Here is an 8,255-nt window from a genome sequence, read left to right as displayed (position 1 = left end):
TCTGACCCAGTAATGATGTACTATTTCTTCGGACTCTTGCCTGATTTGGGATAGATCGCTTATGTTCGGGTGGGTGGGTGGAATTAAATCCGAAGCCTCACCCAATCTGAGGCTCAGAGGCCGAGGAATTTCTGAACTCGAAAATTTGGATTCCTGGATGTTGTCCAATGAATCCAGCCCGTCGCCTGACTCTAAGTTCAGGTCTTGAGTGATATCCTCCCCTCCGCGGGTATCCGGCTTGGAGGGATCGGGAATCCGGACGTAGCTAGTCCTTAAGATAGATGAAGGGTCGCCGCACTGTCCCTCTACCACGACAACGTGATGGGTGACTTGGGGAGAGTTAATCTCTTTCAAATCGGGTTTAGGCCCAATCTGGTCGTAATCCGTAGCGACTCCCAGGGCGGGATGCGATCCAAGAGCTCGTTTATGGAGGAGAGCTCTATTGGATCTAACTGCTCGGCGAGTTCCGAGCTGACATGAAGATTGTTTTCGATGGCTCGAGAGGTCATCGTCGGCGCAGAAGTCGAACAGGCGGTCATAAGAAAACCACCTAGCCGGAGGGTTTGGCCGACAGCCAAAGCTCCCTTAGCAATGGTGCCGTCTTTAAAAACGGGGCGAGACATCCTTCCTGATGGCGACGACACAAAGGAACTCTCAATAAAAGCACCAATGTTGGTGCCAAAACCGGCGGATCTCGGGTAGGGGGTCCCGAACTGTGCGTCTAGGCCGGATGGTAACAGAAGGCAAGGGACACGAAGTTTTACCCAGGTTCGAGCCCTCTTGATGGAGGTAAAACCCTACGTCCTGCTTGATTAATATTGATGATATGGGTAGTACAAGAGTAGATCTACCACGAGATCGGAGAGGCTAAACCCTAAAAGCTAGCCTATGGTATGATTGTTGTTCTATATGTTGTCCTACGGACTAAAACCCTCCGGTTTATATAGACACCGGAGAGGGTTAGGGTTACACAAAGTCGGTTACAATGGTAGGAGATTTACATATCCGTATCGCCAAGCTTGCCTTCCATGCCAAGAAAAGTCCCTTCCGGACACGGGACGAAGTCTTCAATCTTGTATCTTTATAGTCCAGGAATCCGGCTGAAGGTATAGTCCGGCCATCCGGACACCCCCTAATCCAGGACTCCCTCAGCGAGCATGATGACCGGGGTGGAGATCATGAAGGTGGATCTCAATACCGTGTCGCCAAGGAAGAGGCCGTGGTTCTAGAAGTTGCAGGCCAACATGCTCAAGTTCACCGACGAGTGATCTCGTGGCCGCGAGTGACTTCCTTTTTTGTATGTCGGCTTGTGTGCTGGCCTGACCACGGGGCCGCGATGGCGTGATCGAACTCAAGTTCCACTTTTTTGTGTGCCGATTCAAACAAACAAAAAACGAACAAAAGTTGCTCTACATATTTGATGTCGTTCCTTTGATGAACTGCATTGGAGTCCATGTCAAAGAAAAAAAGAAACGGACTGCAAGGAAAACCAAAGGAAAACTAAATCGAGTCCGGCAAGGTACCAACCGATGAACCGAGTGGAACCGTGCAACCGATTACTACCCGTAAACGGCGGCGAACTGGCAAGCAACAAACACAAAACAGAAGTGCACGTCTGCGCCGCAAAGGAACGCCAACCCGAACTCACCCACAGCCCCGCCCGCCAGGCAGATCCCAGACGGAGATCAGGCCCCGTCCGATCCGCCCGCGACCTTTCCCCCAACCCCGCCCCGCTCGTCGGCGGCTGTCTGCGCCGCCGCCCGCCGCCCGCCGCGGCGTCGCTTCCCAAGTCCAACAACCTCCCGATTCGGCCGCGCGGTTGCAATTCCCCACTGACGTCTCCCGAATCATCGCGCCCCCGACGGCCGCGGGGATGAACCGGATCCCGTCCGTCTCGCTGCGGGGCGACGCGGCCGAGGCGGGCGCGGCGGCGGCGCCCGACCCCGCGGCGCTGGCGCGGTGGGCGCGGGCCTTCTGCATCATCCGCTTCGACCTGGAGCGCGGGCAGCTGGTGGAGGCCTGCTTCCCGCCGGACGCGCTCGCCCACGGCGGCCTCGACCGCCTCGTCGCCTTCTCCTCCTTCCCGGACTCCATGTCCCACCACCTCCCGCGCCACCGCTCCTCCGTCCACGACTCGCTCTTCTCCTTCCGTCTCCCGGACCCATCCCCTTCCGCCGCGGGCTCCCGCCGCGGCTTCCTCTACGGCTTCGTCTTCAACCGCCAGCGACAGGACGAGCGCCTCCCCCGCGGCGGCGAGCAGAAGTCCGTTGTCATACTCTCACACGCGCCCTACTCTTCCCTCTTCCGCCTGCTGCTGCAGATCCTTGGCCCCCTCTGCTTCGACATAGGCCACAACGCGCTGACAATGGTGGCGTCGCACGTTGCCGCCTGGCCGGCACCGTCACCAGGGTGCCCCATGGAGCTCCCCATTGGCAGCGCCGCGCTGCGGGTGCACCTTCCGCCCGCGGCCGACGACCCTGGGCCGCCGCCTGCGCTGTTGCCGGCGAACCCCTCGGTGCCGTATGGGCTCTTCCACGATGCTGATCTGTTTGCTGCATTTCGTGGCTTGCTCCTCCACCTGTGGACTCTCTGGGAACTCATGGTTGTTGGTGAACCCATACTGGTTGTGGCGCCATCACCACCTCAGTGCTCCGAGGCTGTGGCTGGGCTTGTTAGCCTTGTTGCTCCAATCTTGTATAGTGTGGACTTCAGGCCGTACTTTACTATTCATGACCCGGACTTCGCTCGCCTTAATGCACTTGCAGAAGGTGAGGTGTTCCCACCGATGGTGCTCGGGGTGACGAACTTGTTTTTCCTGAGGAGCCTTAAGAGTGTTCCAAATGTGGTGTCCGTGGGAAGCCCGAATCCAGATTCTACTAGGGTGCTCCCAGCAGGTGGGCAATCACCAACATCAGCAAATGGATCCAATGGGACACCTGTGAGGTTCAAACTTGAAAAACTTGCAATCAATAAGTTTTCGCCCACTGGTCTATTGAATTCAATCAAGTTGAGAAGAGAAGGCCCTCTTTCCCTCATGACAGAGCATAAAGAGGCGCTATGGAGCACATATGTGCCAACTACAAAGCCCGACACCTCTGTTCTAAATAGACTCATTGATGCCGGTGTGTCTCCGAGAATTGAGGAGTCCATGTCAGTCGTCAACAATGAGATATTGAGGCGGCATTTCTTGGAGTTAACGACCAACTTCCTTGCGCCTTTTGGGCCATATCTGAGAACTACAACACCACTGGAAGGGAGTTCTCCATTTGTTGATCCACCATTACTTCCACCATTTCACGCAGATGAGTTTGTCAATGGTTTGGCTTCTAGAGGTCCAGGGAAATTTTTGTCGAAAAGGATGAAGTCCAATTGGTTGGATTTATATAGGTAAGCCGTAAGCCAGAACCACATTTATTTGGCAAAACATTTTATGAATTTTTAGTTTGAATTACTTCGCAAAACAGGGATTCACAAGCTAACATTTCCATTTTTGCTTCACCAATGATTTTTATCAGAAAATTCTTGGAAGGCCCTAACTTCATGCCTTGGTTCCGACAAAGACGTTCTGCTGCAGAGCAAGATCAGATAAGGTTATGGAGGCAAGCTCGCATGAATGTTGATATTGAGAAGTTAATGTCAAAGATGTCTGAGTTGGAGAGGATTGATTCTTTTAATGTTATTGAGCGGTATCTTCTCAAAGAGATGGAGGTAATATTTGTTCTGATGCTTTCTTAAGTTAACTGTCACTTATAAAAATAAATAGATCGTTAATAGTTATGGAGATTTAAGTAAGAAATCCTTAATAGTAGTCGTTTTCTGTTAGGACAAACTAAGAAGATAAGCTCATGAACAACTCACATTATTGATAATTCAGTATATGTGCATAACTAAGACTGATCGATCTAAATCATAAGCTTTTTTCTTTTGACAAGGACTGCCTACACCTGCTATAAGCTTTAGGCCAGCACGAAAAGCAGGATGAATGCCTCAGTTCAACGGGCACATAAAGGAAGTTAAGGGAAATAGGATAGCCATTTTGGAGATGACACTTTAGGAAGTTATGATAAGATCTCTAAGTAGTTCTATGCAAGAAGAGGTCTATCCGTAGAGGACACTAGCAGCCTGCCAGGTCACCACGACAGAGATTGAAAAGAGAGTTTGAGTTTGTTTAGTTAAGGAAGATTTTGAGTTGGTTAGTCAATGCATGGGTCTCCAATTAAGCTAATTTCAGTTTGTTTAGTCATGGTCTCATGGAGTCTAGTACTGGTCAAGGCTGTGCTATACAAGCAAGTTGATGTATCTTTTGATCGATCAAAGCAAAGAATCAATAGTGTAAGTCTTAATAGCCTCAGAACCTCACTGCCGCGGTAGGGATTAGGCCCTGCAGTGATAAATTAGGGTGAGTGCCCATCCTCGATCTTTGTCCCCCGGACCCTTATCCTACCAAAATCCATATCAAAATAAGAATTACACTCGCGGTCATATATCCTATTGGTAGATAGGATGCAACCTAACATGTATGTTATGCCTTGTACTTATGTCTACTTCCTTGGTTTGACTGAATTATCCTTTCCTCTTATGATACATTGAACTTTAGGAACTAAACTTTGGAAGTTCGGTAATGATATGTTATAATGATTATTTGAGTGATTCCATAGTTTACTTTTCTGTAGCATAGGGCTAAATGTCGTAATACTCAGCAGCTCTCCTAAAAAATGATTCAGATCACTGAGACTTGCCACATATACTAAAAGGAACACGACTGGTTTTCTTGCATTTAATCAGATGCACCCTTAATACTTTTTTTTTCTTGAATATACACCCTTAATACTTCATGCAATACATGCAATTTCCTGCAATAAAATCCAATGAGGTTCCTACTTTATAGCACACCAATCTGTACTCTATTATGAGTTTGCCATTTAATTAGCTTACAGGAATGTTGCACCAGAAAACATTAATCAGTCTATGCTGAACTACAGATTAACTAGGAAATGATCATTTTGAGTATGAACTATTCTGGTATATGAATACGGTTTTAGTTGAACGAACCACATGTTTTGTCTGACTGGTTTTGTTGATTTTTTCTTGCAAGAAATCAAACCGAGTGGCAATGGAATAGAGTTAAATGTTAAAGTCATGAAGTTTAGCATAACATGACTGCACTGGGATTTCGTTCTGTCTTCACCTGCGAATAACCGCCTTCGGTAATCGGTAGTAACGGCACTGGGTTTTGATGTAATAAACAATAAAGCATTAGGCCAACTCCAAATGGCAACCCCCAACGGACGTCCGTTTTGTCCGGATTTTGTCCATTTTGGTCGGCAAAACAGACACGCACGTCCGCTAGCGGTCGTCTGGCCGTCGGTGCGCCCAACTGGCCGCCGCATCCCAAATATTGTCCGCTTTTGGACTTGCAAATTTGACCCAAATCTAACCCAAATAGACATTGCAAATAATTTAAAAACATTAATATAATACATAAACGTCCACAAAGTCCAGTCCAACACATTTTAACTAAACTTAAAATTAAAAGGACACTAAAAAAACTAGATAAGGGCCGTCGCCGCCACGGCCGTCGTCGTTTAGTTGCCGTCGTGGTCGTCCTTGTCGCACGTGAGGTCGATGTAGGGCGGTGGCGTCCATAGGTGGGCTGGTGGCCCCTGCCAGGCGGGAGGCGCCTGCGGAGGCGCCCGCACAACCTCTAGCCGTGGCGGCGACGGTGACCACGTGTCCGCGCCCACCCACACAGGCGGCATGGACATGTACTCCGTCGTGCACGGCACTGTCTTCGTCTACGAGCAGGACTGGCCGACCAAGGCCGGGTTTCATGTCGCGGGCTCCTTCGGCACCTCCTTCTGCATGTCCTCCATGGCCTCCTCCTTGACCACGGCGTCGAGCTCCGGGGTGCCGACATCGCCGGCCGCGGAGAGGGCCATCATCTCTCCGAGGTCCTCCCATTGGGCCTCGTGGGTGCGGATGGAGTCCTCCATCACCCGCCTCATGAGCTTCGCCTCCTCCTTGGCAGTCATCGGAGGGGGGGGGGGGGCAGCGAGGGGGAAGGCGTGAGCGTCAGGCTGCGAACCCGCGCACGCCCGTGTGTCTGGGGCGGGCTGAGAGCACGCCTGTGGCGGGCTCTGAGCACGACCGACAAAGTAGGATTGCTGCCGCAGGTCGTGCTCATCCCAAAACCACGTGTCCCAGAGTGGCGAATCGACGGCGTACCTGCGGTAGTTGACGAGGTCGGCTGGTAGGCGGGGGCGACGGCGATAGATCTCCTCGCGGCGAGCGCGGTCGCTCAATGGGATCGGAGGCACGGGCACGCGGTAGGCCGAGAGGTGCCAGTTGTTTGGGAGGTGCACGTCGCTCCATGGCAACGGCGTGCCCGTCTCCCAATACCTCTGGCAGATCTCGGCCTTCACGTATGGCCGCTGCCGAGGCAGGGCCGCCGATGGGGAGATGGCGAATGCTGGAGGAGGTGGAGGAGGGGTGGAGTGGCTGCGGTTGTGGCGGCCGGAGGAGGACCCGGCCTCGTTGTCGTGCTTCCCCCTGCCGGGGATCCACTTCCAGACCATTGCGGCCGGCGAGGTGGAAGAGCGGCGGCCGGGGGGCTAGGGTTTGCTCGTGTCGGGGCTCAAGGAGGCACGCGGCTCTGGAAGTGGAAGTCTGTGGACTGGCCGGTCCATGGCTTCCACATTAAAAAAGACGACCGGGTGGATGGGTGGCTGGCAAGTAGGCCCGCCCACTCGTGCGCCGTAAATGTGGGCGGTGGGACGTAGGTGGGCGGTCGACGGGTGGGCCCGAGGCGGACGAGGAGCGGGCGCGTGGACGCCCGTTCACCGTTCGTCTGGACGCAAACCGGGCACAAGTTTGCGCCGGAAATGGGTCGAGCCGGACGCCAACGGACAAATTTTGCGGATGGGGTCGTGCATTGGGCCGGCGCTTCTGTCTGTTTGGGCCAAAGCGGACATGGCCGGACAGAATGGGGTCTAGCGTTGGAGTTGGCCTTACAAGCGTATAACTTTTTGCTGAATAATGATGTGACACTTCAATAATATCCTTTGGTAATTAGGGCTGTTTGATACCAGTCTACCATTCTCTCCTGTATTTGATAGACTGGAGGAATGCATGGACATGAACGGTTGAAGATTTCCACCTTATATTATTAGTTTTGACAGCCTAACCTCAAGAATTTCGATTTACTGTAACAGCCCCCATGATATACTTCATTACAACAAGAGGGGCCTTGCCATTGTTTAGTGATATATTTTAATAGTTGCATGTTAAAATGTTTCAGCATATAGAGATCCAAAGGAAATATCTTGGACATAGCTTGTCAACATACCTATTCTGCCCTCAATAATTTGTTGAAAATATCCTGATGTTTATTTTCCAATTTCTGCCGTCCAGAATTCTCGGACAGGTACTGCTGAATCAATAGCAGCATGCCAGAAACTGAAGGCAGATCTCCAAGCAGCATTCAGTGTCCTCCCAAAGGACATGCAGCAGCTGCTGGTTTCCAACCCTAAACGAGCCGTGCTTCTTCAAGCCAGCCAAGAAAAGGTCTCAGGACTTGGGGACGTTGTCTCCCAGACAAGTTTGTAGCAGTTCTTTTTCTTTGTAATATTAATATTGCGATTCTTTTATACACAAGAGTAAAAAAATTCACACGATTTTTTTATACATGGGTGCTGGCCTGCTGGGTCTGACTCACTTTTATCCACAAAGTCTAAAATTTACATGCCTTTTTTATTTATACATGGTTGCCGGATTTGACTCAAAATGTTCATATTTACCTTTGTGTCTCACTCTGTATGATTCCACTAAAACAAGTTTCCTTGAAGAAATAGTAACATAACTAAATGATTTATTGTCTTGGTTCCTTTTTCATCTGCAGAAACTATACAGCTTAAGAAATCATATTTTACATTATGTAACAGCCCTCAGCATCCTCCATTAAAAATAAACAGGAATGGTTATTCAGATTGAGGATCTTAAGGAGTGATGTTAATGGTTGGTCTTATAGCTGGATGCCCATCAAATTACTGGTAGCTTGCTATTTTGTTCTTTCAATATAGTGATGAATCCATACATCCTCAGCTGTGGGATCAATTGCTGAGTGGCAAAAAAGATTTCCCATTCATCCTTTAGCGAACTTTTTTTCCGGCTCATTCATGTTGATGTATGAATGCTGACATGGTATTCTCAGCTACTCCCTCCGTTCCAAAATAGATGGCCCAACTTTATACTAAAGT

The 8,255-nt window shown here is 50.3% G+C and overlaps 1 protein-coding gene across 1 annotated transcript; it reads left to right on the top strand.

Annotated features, from left to right (window-relative positions):
* The first annotated feature begins 1,588 nt into the window (after positions 1 to 1,588).
* Positions 1,589 to 7,721, top strand: LOC123085343 (protein DENND6B). The gene is made up of 3 exons (XM_044506969.1): positions 1,589 to 3,387; positions 3,516 to 3,708; positions 7,411 to 7,721. The coding sequence occupies exons 1-3, from the start codon at positions 1,874 to 1,876 to the stop codon at positions 7,603 to 7,605; spliced, it is 1,902 nt and encodes a 633-aa protein (XP_044362904.1). The 5' UTR covers positions 1,589 to 1,873; the 3' UTR covers positions 7,606 to 7,721.
* The last annotated feature ends 534 nt before the right edge of the window (positions 7,722 to 8,255 follow it).

This window comes from Triticum aestivum, chromosome 4A (assembly GCF_018294505.1).
Source record: "Triticum aestivum cultivar Chinese Spring chromosome 4A, IWGSC CS RefSeq v2.1, whole genome shotgun sequence".
Lineage (NCBI taxonomy): Eukaryota > Viridiplantae > Streptophyta > Magnoliopsida > Poales > Poaceae > Triticum > Triticum aestivum.
The sequence above is the reverse complement of the archived record's forward strand: the minus strand, read 5'-3'. Positions and strand labels throughout refer to the sequence as shown.

What these genes read in the sequence shown, in the direction of transcription:
- LOC123085343 (XM_044506969.1), top strand. Translation starts at nt 1,874, where the DNA reads ATGAACCGGATCCCGTCCGTCTCGCTGCGGGGCGACGCGGCCGAGGCG. An exon ending in AATTGGTTGGATTTATATAG is followed by an intron (nt 3,388 to 3,515) that starts GTAAGCCGTAAG and finishes GATTTTTATCAG; the next exon opens with AAAATTCTTGGAAGGCCCTA. An exon ending in ATCTTCTCAAAGAGATGGAG is followed by an intron (nt 3,709 to 7,410) that starts GTAATATTTGTT and finishes TCTGCCGTCCAG; the next exon opens with AATTCTCGGACAGGTACTGC.